This window comes from Colobus angolensis, unplaced genomic scaffold (assembly GCF_000951035.1).
Source record: "Colobus angolensis palliatus isolate OR3802 unplaced genomic scaffold, Cang.pa_1.0 Scaffold27, whole genome shotgun sequence".
Classification (NCBI taxonomy): domain Eukaryota; kingdom Metazoa; phylum Chordata; class Mammalia; order Primates; family Cercopithecidae; genus Colobus; species Colobus angolensis.
Genome location: NW_012115932.1, coordinates 12,387,566 through 12,406,730, shown reverse-complemented (window position 1 = coordinate 12,406,730; position 19,165 = coordinate 12,387,566). Strand labels below are relative to the sequence as shown.

The following is a 19,165-nucleotide window of genomic DNA, read 5'->3' as shown; positions in this document are numbered from 1 at the left end:
AAAAAAAAAAAAAGAAAAGAAAATATTAAAAAAGTATGGTCCCTAAGCCCTAGACTGTGATTAAAACATTACTTCCATTCAAGGAAACAGGCTTCCATAGAGATATGGTTGATTTCAGGTCTGAGGCAGGAAATGTACAAAATGGGCCCGCTACCAAAGGGGTTGAAAAAAAACAAAACCACAACAAAAAATATGAAGTTACTTACCAAAATGGGACAATTTGAGCATTACAAAAATTATAAAGACAACTGATTGAAAAATATAAAACACATTAAAAGCCCACCCAATAAGGTTAAAATCAAACAACTCACTTTGAGATGCTGAGAAACAAACCTGTTATTCTGCAATTGATGAAGAAGAAAAAAAAAAAAGCACTTCTACTACCCTACCTGTCTTATATGAATTATACCTGAGGATAACCAAAATAATTTGTAACAAAGTTCAGTATAAGAGAATCCCAAGTAACAAATGGAGAAAGAATGACAGAACACTACCATTTCCTAACCTCCAATGAAGTGATGGATCAAAGTCATGGTTATAAATAGCTAATAAAACCAATAGAGAAGTCTGATGGGGAAATTTCTGGACAGATCCAGCTGACAATACTTGAACTCACTAATCAATCTTAATATGACAAAAGACAACCAGACACTAAATCAGAATCTAATGAAGCCTCTTTAGAGAAACACATACATAGGAATTATGCTAAACAGTTCCATATGGGAAATTCTTCAGGACAAATGGCCCAGTTTCTTCAACAATAAAATAAATTTAAAAAGAGGGAGAAACCTCAGTTTATAGAACTTAGATACATATCAAACAAATGTTACATGCAGACTTTGAAAAAATGATTTAAAAAAAAAATCATGAATCCAACACTTTGGGAGGCTGAGGCGGGTGGATCACTGAGGTTAGGAGTTCAAGACCAGCCCAGCCAACATGGTGTAACCCCGTCTCCATTAAAAACACAAAAATTGGCTGGGTGTGGTGGTGCACGCATGTAATTCCAGCTACATAGAAGGCTGAGGCAGGAGAACTGCTTGAACCCAGGAGGCGGAGGTTGCAGTCAGCTGAGATCACTCCACTGCACTCTAGCCTGGGCGACAGAGTAAGACTCTGTTTCAAAAAAAAAAAAAATTCATGAACCAACTTGGGAAATTTGAACTCTATTTAATGGTATTAAGAAATTATTATTGGCTGGGTATGATAGTTCACGCCTATAATCCCAGCACTTGGGAGGGCGCCGTGGATCACTTGAGGCTAAGAGTTCCATACCAGCCTAGGCAACATAGCAAGACTGTTAAAAAAAAAAAAAATTATATATATGTATTTCTTGTCAATAATGATATTGTAGTTTTAGGGCAGAAAGAAGGGCCTGTTCTTTCAGAGACATATACCAAAGTCATTATAGATGGAATGATATGATGGAAGCAGTGTAAGAAGGTGTAGGTACAATAAGGTTGGTCAGTACCCATAATTGTTGAAATTGGATGATGAGTACGTGAAGCTGGCAATACTATAAATTCTATCCACTTTTGCCTATGTTTGAAAATTTCCATAATAAAAAGTTAAAAGAAGAGTGCCTACCTCTATCTTCAAATTCCTTTACAATATCATTCATCCTATCTTGATAGAAGGATTCTCCTCTCTCTATTAAAGAGACGTCCAATGCATCATAGATTTTATTAAACTCTAAGGAAAAAAATAAAATGCCACCAAATAAAATGCATAAGAATTTTTTAAAAACAGGAAACATGCATCTTATATTGAAATAAATGTATTAATAAATATATAAAAGGAAATTAATTGCATAAATGTATGATATAGAACATTATATACATGCTGTTGTTTTGAAAAAAGGGAAAGAATATGGTAAGATACACATCAAAATATTAACAATCGTGGGACTATAGATAATTTTATTTTTCTCCTGTCTACATTTACTTTCTTTTTATTATTTTTTGAGACAGAGTCTAGCTCTGTCACCCAAGCTGGAGTACAGTGGCGCGATCTCAGCTCACTGCAACCTCTGTCTCCCGGGTTCAAATGATTCTCCTGCCTCAGTTCCCTGAGTAGCTGAGACTACAGGCGTGTGCCACCACACCCAGCTAATTTTTGTATTTTTGGTAGAGATGGGGTTTCACCATGTTGACCAGGCTGGTCTTGAACTCCTGACCTCAGGTGATCCACCCGCCTCGGCCTCCCAGAGTGCTAGGATTATAGGTGTGAGCCACTGTGCCGGGCCTACCTTTACTTTTTTATATAAGGAACATGTCCTTCTTGTATAACTTTTTAAAAATTAATTCTTAAAAAAATGTAAATGAGAAGAAAAAAAAAACTCTTCCTATCTAGTGATCACATATTTACTGAATTTTCTTGTGGTTTCTCCTGATTTAAACCACTTACCTGTCTATGTAGCAATACATCAGTGACATAATATTAATTATTATAATTATAAAACATTTTATTACCTAGTGCTGCAAGCCAAACATCATTAATCGTCTTTTTCAGATTTACTGATTGTTCTTTACCCATTTACTCTTCAAAGAAACCATTAAAACTATTACGTCAAGTTAGAAAATTTGAAATTGACTTAAAACCATAAATAAATGTGGAGACTGAGGGAGCTGGGCACAGCACTCTGTCCGAACATTCCATTACATCTCAGTGTGTACTTCTCATCATTTTGGTCCTATACATTTCTGAATAAATTCATTCCTAAGTGCTCCTGTTTTATAGGTTTTGTTGCTACTATGAATAAGATTTCTTTTTATTTTCCACTTTATTTTCTAATTAATTTTTGTTGACTTCTAAGAAAGTTAAAATTTGAACCTGCCTGTCTTATGGCAGGTTCAAAATTTATTAGTTGTTTCAGAAATACATTTAAGAAAAAATCCATTTGCCTGTCCTCATAAGGTTAAAATATCATTCAGAGTCAAATCAAAATGAAGACTCAAGGAAATGATATACATAGTATTTGCTGGATGAAGGAACAAAGACCAGAAACTCACCTTGGCGGGAGACATCACAGATAAGCTTCCAGGCTTTTGTAATATCTGGGTTTTTACCCTGGAGCAGAACTACACACTGATATGCTCGCTTCTTAAATTCCTCCTCAGTATCAAACCTCTTCTTAGATTCCTGTGTGTATATATATTTTAAAAAGAAAGGTTTGTAAAAAGATCGAATCCTCTAATTCTAGAAAAAGAACTTACACGTTTCTACACAAACACAGTGAGAAAGTACAAACTCAGAACATCAGAACAAGTGCTCTCCCGCAATAGTTGACAATACTGTTACAAATGAACATGCCAAAGAACTCTGAAATCATTTCTCTTGAAAAGTACAAAAATCTCACCACAGTTTTCTTTACACTTTTCCAATTCACAAAAGTCTACTTCAGCTAATACTTTTGTGTTCAAGAAGAGTTAGTATAGAATAGCTAACCGGTAGGACTAAATTTTCTGTATTCCAATCTCCATTTTGGATGTGGTCCTGAAGGAATTTTCTGTTTTTCTTTTTTTTGAGACAGAGTCTCACTCTGCCTCCCACATGGAGTGGACTGGAGTGGCATGATTTCAGCTCACTGCAACCTCCGTGTCCCAGGTTCAAGTGATTTTCATGCCTCAGCCCCCAAATAGCTGGGATTATAGGCACACGCCATCACACTCAGCTAATTTGTGTATTGTTAGTAGAGACAGGATTTCACCATGTTGGCCAGGCTGGTCTTGAATTCCTGACCTCAAATGATCTGCCCACCTGGGCCTCCCAAAGTGCTGGGATTACAGGTGTGAGCCACCGTGCCTGGCCAACTTACTATTTTTTTTAACTAAAAAGAAAGTTGCTTTCATTGTTTTATTTCTATTTTGAAAGCAATACTTACTTAAAAATAATTAATCTCACCTCAAATTAACTGGTGTTAACATTTAGTGAACAAATCTAGATATTTCTTTGCAAATACATATATACGTTTTATCAAAAATTGGAAATGGCTTTTCTTTACTGTGGTTTGTAAATTTCAGCAATTTATTTATACAAACAATTTCTTGCATTAATAGATCTGCTTCGGCCGGGCGCGGTGGCTCAAGCCTGTAATCCCAGCACTTTGGGAGGCTGAGACGGGCAGATCACGAGGTCAGGAGATTGAGACCATCCTGGCTAACATGGTGAAACCCCATCTCTACCAAAAATACAAACAATTAGCCAGGCGAGGTGGTGGCGCCTGTAGTCCCAGCTACTGAGGAGGCTGAGGCAGGAGAATGGCGTGAACCCGGGAGGCGGAGCTTGCAGTGAGCTGAGATCCGGCCACTGCACTCCAGCCTGGGCGACACAGCAAGACTCCGTCTCAAAAAAAAAAAAAAAAAAATAGATCTGCTTCATTATATTCAAAGTACAGAACTCCAAAAGATGTTTATAACATTACTTTTCCAGTCTCATATGAGTAAATATTTAGCTTATTTTCAACAGAAAACATTTACCGAAAGTAAAATGAAGCAAACAAAAGCAAAATCCCCACAAATGTTTGCTTTTTAATACAGGAATCCTATTCTTGAAAGGTTCTCCATCATAAAGAAAATGCCTAAGAATTTAAACTAACAGAAAACATGCATCTCACATTAAAATAAATTTATTAATCAAAATATTTGAGAGGAAATTATGATCTTTATGATCCTTCTACCATAAGGAATTTTTTTTTTTTTTTTTAAGACAGGGTCTCACTCTGTCACTGAGGCTGGAATGCAGCAGTAAGTTCACAGCTCAGTGCAGTCTTAACCTTGCCAGGCTTGGGTGATCCTCCCACCTCTGCCTCCCAAGTAGCTGGAACTATAGGAGTGTGCCCGGCTAATTTTTTTGTATTTTATGTAGAGACAGAGTCTCTCCACGTTGTCCAGGCTGGTCTTGAACTCCTGGACTCAAGTGATCTGCCTGCCTTGGCCTCCCAAAGTGCTAGGATTACAGGTATGAGCCACTGTAGCTGGCCCATAGGGAAATTTTTTAAAAACATTTTTTATTTTTAATTTTTGAAGAAATAAATTTTTCTTGAGACAGGGCCTCGCTCTGTTGTCCAGGCTGTATAGTGCAATGGTGTGATCACAGCTCACTGCAGCCTTGACCTCCCTGGGCTCAAGTGATACTCACTCCCACCTTAGCCTCCCAAGTAGCTGAGACTACAGATGTATGCCAATATGCCTGGCTAACTTTTGTATTTTTTGTAGAGATGAGGTTTTGCCATGTTGCCCAGACTGGCCTCAAACTCCTAGGCTCAAGCATTTTGCCCAGCTTGGCCTCTCAAAATGTTGGGATTACAGGTGTGAGCCACTGAACCCAGCCAGGAAATAATTTTTAAAAAGGGAAAAAAATCCATGTGTGCAAAACTATTTACTGAATAAAAACATCTCTAAAATAGAAAAAAATTCAATAAAGGATTAATGTAAACATTGGTACACTGATCCAACAAAATATGCAGTCACAAAGTAACACACACAAGTTTGCAATATTGAACATAATATAAAAACTATGTTAAAATCATAAATGATTAATACATGTTGATATATAGATAAGTCAAAGAAAGTTGATCACGGGCATTTTAAAATTATGGATGATGCGAAAATTTGTCTTTAAAATTGTTTTTACATACATTTAATAATATCAAAATACATAAAATTAAACATCAAAAAATTTTAAGTGCTATAATGTATTCTGATTAATGAACCTCTAAATCAATGTGGTAGAATTCATTTTTTTAACTTTTATTTTTTAATATAATTTTATTTTTTAAGATACGGTCTTGCTCTGTCACCCAGGTTGGAGCACAGTGGCATGATCAGGGCACACTGCAGCCTTGATCTCCTGGGCTCCAGTGATTCTCCCGCCTCCAGTGAGCCTCCCGAGTAGCTGGAACTACAAGTGTGAACCACCATGCCTGGCTAGTTATTTTTGTATTTTTTGTAGAGATGGGATCTCACTTTGTTGCTCAGGCTGGTCTCGATCTCCTGAGCTCAAGCAATCTGCTTGCCTCAGCCTCTCAAAGTGCTGGGATTACGGACATGAGCCACCGCACCTGGCCTAGAATTTGATTTTTAACATATGCCAATAAACAAAGCAAAGATGACACATTAACAGGTGGGGGATGGCTGTTTCCACGCATACAACCAAATGTAGGGTATCTAGTAGTGGTTCTACATACACAACCAAATGCAATGAATCGGGGGGTAGGAGACGGCTCTTTCTTTCTTTTTTTTTTTTTTTGAGGCGGAGTCTCGCTGTGTCGACCGGACTGGAGTGCAGTGGCCTGATCTCAGCTCACTGCAAGCTCCGCCTCCCGGGTTCACGCCATTCTCCTGCCTCAGCCTCCCGAGTAGCTGGGACTACAGGCGCCCGCCACCTCCCCGGCTAGTTTTTGTATTTTTAGTAGAGACGGGGTTTCACCGTGTTAGCCAGGATGGTCTTGATCTCCTGACCTCGTGATCCGCCCGTCTCGGCCTCCCAAAGTGCTGGGATTACAGGCTTGAGCCACCGCGCCCGGCCGGGGACGGCTCTTTCTAAGGCACACAACCAAATGCAATGAATGTCAGAATAAAAAAGAATTCAGTTTTTCAGGTAAGTAAACTAAACAAAAAGGCTTGCCAGTGTAAGTGACCGGATTTTATATGTCTATCAATTGATCTGTTCCCATTTTGCCTTCCACCATAAATAAAAGCTCCCTGAGTCCTCCCCAGAAACTGAGCAGATGCTAGCGCCATGCTTGTACAGCCTGCAGAACTGTGAGGTAATTAAACGTCTTTTCTTTATAAATTAAAAAAAAATTAAGTTCAGGCCGGGCGCGGTGGCTCAAGCCTGTAATCCCAGCACTTTGGGAGGCTGAGACGGGTGGATCACGAGGTCAGGAGATCGAGACCATCCTGGCCTACACGGTGAAACCCCGTCTCTACTAAAAAATACAAAAAACTAGCCAGGCGAGACGGCGGGCGCCTGTAGTCCCAGCTACTCGGGAGGCTGAGGCAGGAGAATGGCGTAAACCCGGGAGGCAGAGCTTGCAGTGAGCCGAGATTGCGCCACTGCACTCCAGCCTGGGTGACAGAGCGAGACTCCGTCTCAAAAAAAAAAAAAAAAAAAAATTAAGTTCAAGAGAGTGTCATTTATACAGAAACATGCATTACTCAGGCTGTTAGCAACTTTCACTTCACTCCATAGTAGCTTTAAAAACCATTTTAAGTTTCCTAAGGAAAATGGATAATTATGATTAATGGTAAACACACAAATAATATAAAATAAACAGTATCAAACCTTATAAAAGGCCTGAAGATCTCCAATAGGAGGTGAAACTGTTAGATAATCTGGAAATTTATCTTGCAGGTGAGCGATGAGCATGCCAAACTGGGTCCCCCAATCTCCTACATGATTTAACCTAACACCAGAGAATATAAAATCATTTTTTAAATAATAAAGGTGGTAAAGTTAAATTAGAGGAACTATCCATTAGAAACCACTAAGATTTACACGCCAGTACATCACTATTTAAGAATATCTGTTTACTTGGTTGTTTCTTCAACTGGTCTGCAAACTCCATAAGAGATGAAAACTATGTCTGTTACATTCAGCTCTACATACTCAAGTAATAGAAGCTGCACATGGCGGGCATCCAGAATTTGCTGAATGAATGTGTTTTCTGTCAGTGGACTATAATCTGTTTATTTTGTAGCTAACTGAAACAATGACAGCTTGGCCAATGTCGGTTATTCCCACAATTTTATGAAAATTTAACATTTTAACCATTATCTTAGTATAATTTACACCAATGGTTCCCAAATATCAATGGATTCTTGAAAATATGTTGAGGCTGGGCGTGGTGGCTCACGCCTGTAATCTCAGCACTACGGGAGGCAGAGGCAGGCGGATCATTTGAGGTTAGGAGTTCGAGACTAGCCTGGCCAACATGGTGAAACCCCATCTCTACTAAAAATACAAAAAATGAGCCGGGCGTAGCGGCAGGCGCCTATAGTCCCAGCTACTCAGGAGGATGAGGTAGGAGAATGGTGTGAACCCGGGAGGCAGAGCTTGCAGTGAGCCAAGATTGTGCTACTGCACTCCAGCCTGGGTGACAGAGTGAGACTGTCTCAAAAAAAAAAAAAAAAAAAGAAAATATACATTGATCCTTCCTACTTCTCTCCCTCTCTGCTTTTATCTAATCCAAACCACCAGATCATCTTTCAAGTGGATCATGATGCTAGCCTCTCGACTTACTGTTTTCGTTTTTTTGTTTTGTTTTTTGACACAGAGTCTTGCTCTGTTGCCCAGGCTGGAGTGCAGTAGCGCGATCTCAGCTCACTGCAATCTCTGCTTCCCAGGTCCAAACAATTCTCCTGCCTTAGCTTCCCAAGTAGCTAGGATTACAGGTATGTGCCACACGCCCAGCTAATTTTTGTATTTTTAGTAGATACGCGGTTTCACTGTGTTGCCAGGTTGGTCTCAAACTCCTGACTTCGTGATCCATTCCCCCTCTGCCTCCCAAAGTGCTGGGATTACAGACATGAGCCACCGTGCCCAGCCTAACACTTACTGTTATAGTCTCCCTTCTTTGCCTAGCTTCTTCACAGTAACTAACCACAGTAATCTTTTATTTGTCTTATTTAAAAAATTTTTATTTCTTTAAAAATATAAAAAATAGAGACAGGTTCTCGCTATGTTGCCCAAGCTGGCCTAGAACTCCTGGCCTCTAGTGATCCTCCCACCTTGGCCTCCCAAAGTGCTGGGATTACAGGTGTGAGCCACAGTACCCAGACTAATCTTTAATTTGATCACCCTGCTTCACAAACTAAAACTCTCTAATAGCTTTCCAGGACACTTAGAATAAAATCTCAATTGCCTATCACAGCTTACAAGGCCCAAAATACCCTGTTCCTTTACTACTTCTCTCCCTACTAGGATATAAACCCCTTGCATACAAGAGGTCCTCAAGAAGCATTTGTAGAATGAATGAATGTGTTTTATCCTTGGTTCCACTAAGAGTCTAAAAAAAAAAAAATAGTAAAAAAGGTTCAGAGGAGAGGCTCAGGATGTATTTTAAAAGTTTACCGGGTGATTGTAAAGAACTAAGCTGACAAACCACTGATTTAGTTGAACATTCTTTCTTGAGTGAGACATTTCATGTTCTACAGAATTTTCCAAACAAGAAAATAAGGAAAGAGTACAGTAAGCAAGGCAAGAGCACATACCTGAGCACATCATACCCAGCAAATTCAAAGAGGCGGCTTATACTTTCTCCTATGATAGTTGACCTCAGGTGGCCTACATGCATCTCTTTAGCTATATTAGGGGAGGAAAAGTCAACTATAACCTGGGGTAGACAAGAAGAGAAAGGCTGTTAAGAGAGGCAAAAACATAAAGAGAAAAAGATTTTTTTAAGAGGAGCATAAACATTTTATTCTAATGCATTCATTAATAACACATCTAATAACAAACTCAGACTTAAACACTAATTTGGGTTGTAATTCAACCATGTTTGATTTTATGAAGGATCTGCTTGTGTGTGTATGTGTGTGTATATATATATATATATATATACACACATTTTTTTTTTTTTTTGAGACAGAGTCTCGCTCTGTCACCCAGGCTGGAGTGCAGTGGCACAATCTCGGCTCACTACAAGCTCTGCCTCCCAGGTTCACGTCATTCTCCTGCCTCAGCCTCCCAAGTAGCTGGGACTACAGGCGCCCACCACACCTGGCTAATTTTTTGTATTTTTGATCCGCCCACCTCGGCCTCCTAAAGTGCTGGGATTACAGACGTGAGCCACTGTGCCCGGCCCTGCTTATATATTTTTAACTGAAAAAGAATCAAACTCATTTATACATATTATCCACTCTACTTCAGTGTTATCTGTGTATCAATTGACTACCTCAAATGCTTTGTGGAACTCAGTGAAAAAAAAAAAAAAAAAATCACACAACATGCTAGACCCAGGGGAAAAGCTACTTCATAAATGTTCATAATCTCAAATGTGAATGATTAAATTTCAATATAAAAAGTGAAATCCATTCCCAGTTTCAGCACTTTCCATGCAGTTCGTTTTTCTTTTTCTTTTTTAGAGATGAAGTCTCACTATATTGCCCAGGCTGAAGTGCAGTAGCTATTCACAGGTGCAATTGTAGCACACCTCAGCCTTGAATTTCTGGGCTCAAGCAATCCTCCTCCCTCAGTCTCCCTAGTATCTAAGACTACAGGCACATACCACCATGCTTGGTTCCATGCAGTTCTAAGATACTAATATATTAATAGAAGACTGTACATATACCTTTTTATTCTCTCCCACAGCAGGTAGTTGAACTCCATTAACTAGGAGACTGGTCAATTGTTCTGATACAAAATCCTTTCTTAAGTGGACATTAATAAAACCTAATGGATAGAAGAGAAAAAAATATCAGATAGTGTCTTATCTTGAATAATCGCTCACTCCTAAGGATTTGCTCCAGATGCTGACCTGGCTCTGGCAAAATTCTTCAGGATTCCAATACCAGTTGTGGCCTTGACTTAAGCTGTCTTGTAAGCTCCTGTCTCACCGTCTACTTCAAGCTTTCACCCTTCTCCTGAAACTTTCCTACTTAACTCAGGGCCCTTTCCCTTTCAGCCTCTCAAGAGAAAACAGAAGACCCTTGTGCCGAAGACTTATCTGCCATTATCTATCCTATTTTGCTGATGAAAAACTGAATCACAGAGAGGCAAAGTAACTCATTCAAGGTAAGGCAGCTAAAAGCGGTAGCTGAGTCTAGATTAACAATTTCCTATATCACAATCCACAGTGCTTTCGCCACCTTGTTCAGTATATAAATTTTAATCCTGTAATTAAAATGTGTGTTCTTTTTTAACTTCAAAAAGGACTCATCTTCAATACAACTATTAAGAAGGATAACATTATGTCATACCAGGACCAGCAATTTCAACTTTTTCAATACATTCATTGTCTGGGAGGTGTTTGGTAATGTTTTCAGCAATTTCTCTTGGATTAACTTTCTGTTCCTTGGTTTTGAGCATCTACAACACAATATAAAATGATTCATTACACAACAGATTTCAGTAAGTTACTCGGAAATGCACACCTGACAAGGCACGAGATGCATTTTACATTAAGAACCATCAAAAGGCAGAAGCAGAGAAGTCCAATCACATTATCAATGACAGATTAAAGTATGAATAGTGCCAAGAGGAATAGAAAAGTGCCCAAACTACATGATCTCTATTTCCAAATACGTTACACACATATACCTGGAACTTTTTTTTTTTTTTGAGACGGAGTCTCGCTCTGTCACCCAGGCTGGAGTGCAGTGGCATGATCTTGGTTCACTGCAACCCTTGCCCCTGGGTTCAAGCAATTCTCCTGCCTCAGCCTCCCTAGTAGTTGGGATTACAACACCTCAAACTTTTTAATGATGACATAACAAAGTCTACAGTTATGAAGCCTGGTTCCAGCATATTTACATTTCTAATTTTCAAGTCATGAAGGTGTGCAATATTCACACTTGAGAAATAAACGACACTATAAGACCTGGACTCTTCAGAATAACCCTTTCCAATTCAGCAAAGAAAGGAAAACAGAAAGACCCAAGCCAGATGCAGTTAACCACAAACACATCAGACAATGCAGCTATTTAAAACGGGAAACTCCTCTGCTTGAAGATGAATATATAACCCTGGCTCAAAGATCACAGTTACATCAAATATTTAATTGGGATGCCAACTGGTAAATGGCTTATTTTAATTTTTCACCTCCCAACACTCATCAACAACAGACAGCAATCCTGGACATAGCAGGAGGGAAATACCTAAATGAAAGAGTACCAATGATTGCCCTTCAATATTGAGAAGACATATAAAATTAAACCAAAACTTAAAAATTGTACCTAAAAAAAAGTTAACACATATACCCCACCAATCTTTCTCAAGTTTTTCAAACTGTGGCAAATGTCCTTTTCACTAAGGACACAACTTGCAATAGTATTATTTCTGTAAATGGTAATGATGATAATAATACTTTAAAAAAACCAAATAACCAGGAGTCATGACAATACATCACCTGAGAAATACCCATAGCACTATTACACTGATAGTCTCCAAACTTGGGCTGCTGACTTGGTGTCACTAGCAGAGGAGGATTTTCCAAATCTGGATATGCAGCCTTAATTGCATGACCAAAAACCTCTTGTAGGCGGCTATTAATGTTAATCATATTTTTAGTTGGTTTGTTCCTTTCTGCCTGAAGACTCTGTAGAAAAAGAAGGGAAACATGTCAATAATGTACTACACCATCATCATACAAGATCTCCAAGTATTCTGAGTATAAACCTTCAAATATCTTAAGAACCAAAAGAGAAAATGTACTCATAGTGTGAGGCCCTCACATCTGGGATTTGCTAAGACATGTAGCAGGACAAGTCCATCCCACTGCATCTAACACACCCATGGGAAATGCCCTGAGGTCTTACTTTTTGCATTTGTTTTGGCAGAACAGAGACTGGGAGGAGGGAGTTAAAAGGGCTGACGGAAACCTTTTCTCAGCTTCTCCAAATCTGAGAAAATAATATAATTTCACAGCAAATATTGGAAGTGAAAACTCAATGGGCAAAAAAACAAATAAAAAAATAAATGATGTCCATCAAAATGTTGACCTGTTCAAGGCATAAAATAAAAGGGAGCAAAGTAGGTAGTATCAATATACCAGAAAAGCCAGTAGTTCTGTTTTACTGTTATTAGACCTACTGCCTCCTGTTTTCTCATGGAATACAGTCACTGAAGATGGCATATAATTCTATTACTGCACTTATCATACCCTCACAAAACTATCTGTCTCTATCACTAGACTGCTGGATGCACAGAAAGTGCTTAATTCATGGCTCTCTTCCCTGGCACCTAGCACTACTTGCCATACAGCAGTTTAGCAAAAAAAAAAAGAAAAAAAAAAAAGGTCAATGAACTCATATGCTTTTAATGGAAGATAAATATATTGCCTATACGCCTTTATGTTCATCAATTTTATGTTCACCAAAATGTTCATCACAATTTTATGCTCATCATAAATTTATATTCATCAAAATGTCAACAGTATAAAATAATGACAACAGTAACAAAAGTTAATATTTGAGTATGTTGAGTATCAAGATTTGAACCAAATGTTTTATTTATATGCATTATCTTATTCCATCTACATAATAAAATTGAGTTTGTTACTATTATCACTGTTTCTATGTGGGCTACAGATAAGTAACTTGCCAAAGACAAGACAGAATAAGTGGAAAAGGCCAGATTCAAACTTAGGTCTATCGGAATGGAATCCAAGTTTTATGCTCCCCTCATCATCCCTCTCTATCATATGAAGAAATTATAGTCTTCAATTCACTAAAAAACTTGATTTCAAGTTTGTAGCTAATCAATAATTGACTCCTCTCTGTGGTAACATATTTAAGGAAGGTATGTTTTTACCAATCTAAAGATTTCCAACAGCAAATACCAAACTTACTTGGATATGATCCTTTTTTCTTCTTTGTTGGGGGTAAGAGACAAGATCTCACTGTGCACTCTGCTGAGGCTGAAGTGCAGTGGCATGACACCTCACTATAACCTTGAACTCCTGGGTTCAAGAGATCCTCCTGCCTTGGCCTCCCAAAGCATTGGGATTACAGGCGTGAGCCACTACACTTGGCCTAGATTATGATCTAAGACCCAAAACCTGCTATAATAAATGTCAAATTTGTGTATTTTTATGTATTTTTTTTTTTTTGAGACTGGGTCTTGCTCTGTTGCTCAGGCTGGAGTACAGTGGCACGATTTTGGCTCAAGTCATGAAAGTGTGCCTCCTGGGTTTAAGTGATTCTCATGCCTCAGCCTCTCAAGCAGCTGGAATTATAGGCCCATGCCACCATCCCTGGCTAATTTTTGTATTTTTAGTAGAGACAGGGTTTTGCCATGTTGGCCGGGCTGGTCTCGAACTCCTGACTTCAGGTGATCCACCTGCCTCGGCCTCCCAAAGAGCTGGGATTGCAGGTGTGAGCCACCATGCCTGGCCTCAATTTTTTATTTTTAAAGGATAGGAGTACCACTATGTACATATGTATATGTGTGTACCTACACACACAAAATCTGTGCTTAGTTTTGGCACTATGCAAATTACTATCTGATTATAATCAATTCAACAAGTTGTCTCTACCAGTGTCATATGTGATGCTTTTAAGTCAGAGCATGTGGCCAAAGTGAACCAGGGCGAGATGACAGGGTGAATGGCCATCACACACAGTACTTTATTACTCTGTGGTTTTTAGTTCTGCTGTGTACCTTGTGTTCAGTTGCTCATTCAGTAGGGCAAAGTATTTGTCAAAAACCAATATGCCTTCCACAATACACTAAGAGCATTCGCCTATCTATATAAGAGCTAATCTGCATTACAGAAAAATGTGTAGTAGAATATGCTGTCCTTCTTTTTTTTTTTTTTTTTTTTTTGAGATGGAGTCTCGCTCTGTCACCCAGGCTGGAGTGCTGTGGCCGGATCTCAGCTCACTGCAAGCTCCGCCTCCTGGGTTCACGCCATTCTCCTGCCTCCTGCCTCAGCCTCCCGAGTAGCTGGGACTACAGGCGCCCCCACGTCGCCCAGCTAGTTTTTTGTAGTTTTTAGTAGAGATGGGGTTTCACCGTGTTAGCCAGGATGATCTCGATCTCCTGACCTCGTGATCCGCCCGTCTCGGCCTCCCAAAGTGCTGGGATTACAGGCTTGAGCCACCGCGCCCGGCCTAGAATATGCTGTCCTTCTATCCCAGCTACTTGGGAGGCTGAGGTGGGAGGATTACTTGAGGTGAGGAGTTCCAGAAAATACTGTACTTCCTTTTGTATCTTTTCCCTTATAGTCTCTAGCATATATTAGACATTTAATAATACTTTTGAATTAAAATAAATATAATAGAATTAAGCATATATAAGTGCAGAATAAATGACATAACGAGAAAGGTGAATTTCTTTTGGGAAGATTCTATGGAAAAGGAATTTTGTGATTTTAGAAGACTCAAAGACAAGCACAGCAGATTACATATAGGTAGTATGAGACTCCAGCCTAGCAGACCACATATAGGTAATACGGATGCTGGGCGTGGTGGCTCACGCCTGCAATCCCAGCACTTTGGGAAGCCAAGACGGGCAGATCACCTGAGGTCGGGAGTTCGAGACCAGCCTGACCAACATGGAGAAACCCTGTCACTACTAAAAATACAAAATTAACCAGGTGTGGTGGTGCATGCCTGTAGTCCCAGCTACTCAGGAGGCTGAGGCAGGAGAATCACTTGAACCCGGGAGGCAGAGGTTGCGGTGAGCCGAGATCGTGCCATTGTACTCCAGCCTGGGCAACAAGAGCGAGACTCTGTCTCAAAAAAATAAAAAAATAAAAATAAGTAATATGAGAGACGTCATGGGAGTGGGGCAGATAGAGTCTAAGGTGAGTAAATGGAATCAATCAGCTTTGGGAAAAGGATGTAATGCCAGCACAGTTTGTCTGAGAGTAATATATACACACGGGAGAATTGTTACAGGAATGAGGTCAACACTCTGGGATATGTCATCACCAAATATTACAGGCAGACCAAAAAACTGCAGCAAGTTCTTTTTTTTTTTGAGATGGAGTCTTGCTCTGTTGCCCAGGCTGAAGTGCAGTGGCATCATCTCAGCTCCGCCTTCTGGGTTCACACCATTCTCCTGCTTCAGCCTCCCAAGTAGCGGGGACTACAGGTGCCCACCACCACGCCCGGCTAATTTTTTGCAATTTTTAGTAGAGACGGGGTTTCGCCATGTTAGCCAGGATGGTCTCGATATCCTGACCTTGTGAACCGCCTGCCTCAGCCTCCCAAAGTGCTGGGATTACAGGAGTGAGCCACTGCACCCAGCCGCAAGTTCAATTTTTTAAAACAAAATTGATAAACACTGTTAAATTATGAGACCATTAAATAAATATAGCACAAGCTTCACGGGAAAAAAAAAAGTTTTGAAATACCAGGTGGAAAAAAACCCAAATGATTATGTAAGATACAAAAATAAAACCGTAAAATAACCAACTTAGGGCAGAGAAAATATGTAGGTGTATTTTCAAATATTTCCTTTATGATAGAGGCAATGATTTAAAAATCAAATATGTTTTTTTAAAAAAGGCATGGGCATAAACGGTTGAAAGAAACGCCTCAATCTTGCTGGGTGCAGTGGGTCATACTTGTAATTCCAACACTTCTGGAGGCCAAGACAGGGAGGGTTGCTTGAGGCCAGGAATTCTGAGGCCAGGGTGGTCAACACAGCAAGACCCCATCTCTATTAAAAAAAAAAAAAAAAAAAAATTAGCTGGATGTGGTGGCACACACCTATAGTCCCAGCCACTTAGGAAGCTGCGGTGGGATGACTGCTTAAGCCTGAAGGTTGAGGCTGCACTGAGCTCATGCCACCACACTCTGGCCTGAGTGACAGACACCCTGTCTCAAAAAATAATAAATAAATTTCTAAAAAGAAATGCCTCACCCTACCTAAATCCTACTTTAAGTTAGCCAAATAGTTAGCAGGATGAAATGTTTCAAAGAGTCCTGAAAGACAGGACAACACCAACTTCTCACTATTTGCACCAACTACCTCAGTCCTAAGTTGTCTAATGCAGGGAAAAGAATAGGGTTTCTATACTTCTTTTTCCAAATTCCATAGGATATACTTCCAGAATCTTTGGTAACAAAGGCTTTAAAAAAGGTATAATAATTCAAACTGGAGGATAAAACTGGAACCCAAAGTACTCACCTTTTGAAGAATATTCAGTCGATACTTTAATTTTAAATTTTCTTCTTGTAACTGCTCCAAATTTGGAGAAGCTCCTAAACAGCCACAGTTTTTCAACCGGTCAATTTCAGCAGTCAGAGATTTAATCTCTTCTTCCTATGGAAAAAAAAGCACTTTTTTCAGTCCATAAACTTACTTCCACATTTCCCCTCTCTAGCAAGGCATGGCATAGACCATGGGAATCATTAATGTTCCCTTTGATGAGCTGTGTTTTTTTCTCCTCTGAGACTTTTGCTGACATTAGCATATTATCCTTAATAAGAAAATACTAGCCAGGCATGGTGCCTCACGCCTGTAATCCCAGCATTTTGGGAGGCCTAGGCAGGCGGATCACTTGAGGTCAAGAGTTCAAGACCAGCGTGGCCAACATAGCGAAAAGCTGTCTCTGCTAAAAATACAAAAATTAGCTAGGCATGGTGGCGCATGTCTGTAATCCCAGCTACTTCGGAGGCTGAGGCAGGACAATTGCCTGAATCCTGGAGGTGGAGGTTGCAGTGAGCCAAGATCATGCCACTGCATTCCAGCCTGCTTAAGAGCAAGACTCTTGTTTCCAAAAAAAAAAAAAAAAAGAAAGGAAAAGAAAAAGAAAATATTAAGCACACACACATGTGTGCTGGGAGACCAGAATAGGAATAAGCATGTAATGGGATGCCTCATATCCTTAGTTTTTTTCTTTGGCTCGATAAGACACTCTGACTTAGCAAGAGTACTTAGTTAAGTTTCAGGTGACCAACCTGCTTTTATTCCCAAATCTTATCACTTTGGACTCTTAAAAAACCAGATGTCTTTTGTCACATTCAAAATAGCTCAAGGGTCTGCCTTTCACCCTTTCTCGGACTAAACAATTTGCCCATTTCTTCCTATTTCCAGTGTGTCAGGTCCTAGACTAGACCAGATCAGGCTTTGTACTTTAATACCTAAAACTAAAGACATGTCAATTCAGAAAGAAAGAAAGCTTCCAACTTAACTGCAAAACTCAGGGGAAGATTCCTCACCTGCAATTTCAGATTACTTACTGGGAGATAGCTACAGCCAAAACCAAATTGTCATAAATGAGCATACAGTATGTTCCAGGAGCTGAGCTTAACACTTTTCAGAAATTACCTTCATGATTATCACAACCCAGTGAGGCAGTCCTTATAACTTCATACCGATAAATACATTGCTCAGGAATGTGAAGAGCTTGCCAATTTACTCGACTAACTTGTACTCTGTGACTGCTGATTAAGTATAAAGTTGTAACAGGATACAGTGCTGTGAACTATCTTCCTACCATCCTTCCCCATCTGGGCATAAAAGGTAATGGTATTGTCCCGCTTTCACTTTTATATGGTGTGGCTGCTCCTTCCCGACCAATGTTGAGGGCACAGAGCAAACTCCGTTGGTCTGATAGTAAATCATCCCATGGGCTTACTAGGAATCCTCTCGCTCAGTAACCCGGAAAGAACTGTGGCTGAGCTGCAAACCAAGACCCAGAGCTTTGAATGTATTCCCTCCCGCCTTGTCTATCTCCCCGCATCCCCTGAGAAAGCACGTGTGTATGCAGAAGAGGTGGATTGTGGGGAGGTAATTGTTCTGAACATGCCAGACTCCAGCCCACCGAAGACGCTGGCTTGGGGGAAGCCTGGGAGAGCGTGGGGACCTTCCATTACGCTGAAAATCACAGTCTCACGGGCTTTGGAATGATGGGTGCTTCCTCTCCCAATCCTTCCTGCTCCCACAGGGCCCCTGCCGCCCCACTCTGAGAGGACCAAGATGGTCCTCGTCTAGCTGTCCCGCCCCCGAAGCCGCTTGGGCAGAAGCCAGAGCCTGCTCCATCTCTTTCAGGCTTTCCCACCGGTCTCTTGCGTCCAAACCTGCTGCAGCAGCCGGGCGGAGCACTCAGAAACCAGTCCATCCATCCTCCCGTCAGCGTCTCACTCGCCAAGTGGACGGAAGCGGAAACGGTCAATCTCTCCCGGAAGCGGAAACCCCCTCCGGTCCGCTGTCCCGTTGGACTGGGTGCTGGCGCATCTGCTGCCTCCTGGCGGGATCCAGGAGGCACTGCGGGGAGAACCCGCGAGGATGTCGTCCGGGAGCTAGGCTGCAGCTGAGGGACGTTTGGGCGAGGGGAGAGGAATTGAGCAGAGACGAACCAGAGCTGCACTGTGCTTGGATAGACTAGGACAGGCACTGACCTAGAGCTTCTGGCTCGCAAAGGCCTCACTTTGCCCCTCTGTGAAATGGGCACAAAACTACCAAATCCATTCATTTGTTCAACAAGCATTTATTGTGTACTTTAAAATGCCAGACACTATTCTAGGCTCTGGGGGCAGAGAGAAAACAA

At 40.4% G+C, this 19,165-nt stretch overlaps 1 protein-coding gene across 1 annotated transcript in view; it reads right to left on the bottom strand.

Moving 5' to 3' along the window:
• Positions 1-18,794, bottom strand: part of RARS (arginyl-tRNA synthetase) — a 36,298-nt gene extending 17,504 nt beyond the window's left edge. The window contains exons 1-9 of the mRNA XM_011947746.1: positions 18,696-18,794; positions 16,801-16,935; positions 12,071-12,259; positions 10,923-11,031; positions 10,295-10,395; positions 9,216-9,337; positions 7,288-7,408; positions 3,012-3,141; positions 1,588-1,692 (exon numbers count right to left, since the gene is read on the bottom strand). Coding sequence (XP_011803136.1) covers positions 1,588-1,692; positions 3,012-3,141; positions 7,288-7,408; positions 9,216-9,337; positions 10,295-10,395; positions 10,923-11,031; positions 12,071-12,259; positions 16,801-16,935; positions 18,696-18,740 — 1,057 coding nt within the window. The 5' untranslated portion in view covers positions 18,741-18,794. The remainder of the gene's footprint in view (positions 1-1,587; positions 1,693-3,011; positions 3,142-7,287; positions 7,409-9,215; positions 9,338-10,294; positions 10,396-10,922; positions 11,032-12,070; positions 12,260-16,800; positions 16,936-18,695) is intronic.
• Between the last annotated feature and the right edge of the window lie 371 nt (positions 18,795-19,165).